This window comes from Arachis duranensis, chromosome 3 (assembly GCF_000817695.3).
Source record: "Arachis duranensis cultivar V14167 chromosome 3, aradu.V14167.gnm2.J7QH, whole genome shotgun sequence".
NCBI classification, from domain to species: domain Eukaryota; kingdom Viridiplantae; phylum Streptophyta; class Magnoliopsida; order Fabales; family Fabaceae; genus Arachis; species Arachis duranensis.
This window is the reverse complement of record NC_029774.3, coordinates 3,913,698-3,913,953: the sequence shown is the minus strand read 5'-3', so window position 1 is coordinate 3,913,953 and position 256 is coordinate 3,913,698. Positions and strand designations below refer to the sequence as shown.

Here is a 256-nt window from a genome sequence, read left to right as displayed (position 1 = left end):
GGTCGTCTTTGTCGCGGTTGAGAAAGTGAAGAATGTAAGGGGTGATTCGAACGACGACGACCCAAGCACCGAACATGGCGACGTGAGATTTCAGCTGCTTCAATGCCGCAGCTTTATCTGGCTTCCGCATGAACATTCCTGGGAACATGATGGCTGCCTCCTCTTCTGATTTCTTCGAAACTGATCGAAAGCTTAAACCCTAGCTCCCGAATTCGCTCTTCTTGTTCGATTTAGGGTTTTTGGTTCTCCAGCTATT

The 256-nt window shown here is 48.4% G+C and overlaps 1 protein-coding gene across 1 annotated transcript in view; it reads right to left on the bottom strand.

The window, feature by feature from the left end:
* The window catches only part of LOC107476723 (mitochondrial import receptor subunit TOM6 homolog), a gene marked incomplete in the record, with an annotated part of 1,531 nt that extends 1,275 nt beyond the window's left edge, over nt 1–256 (bottom strand). Inside the window, 1 exon segment of the mRNA XM_016096588.3 lies at nt 1–256. Coding sequence (XP_015952074.1) covers nt 1–148 — 148 coding nt within the window.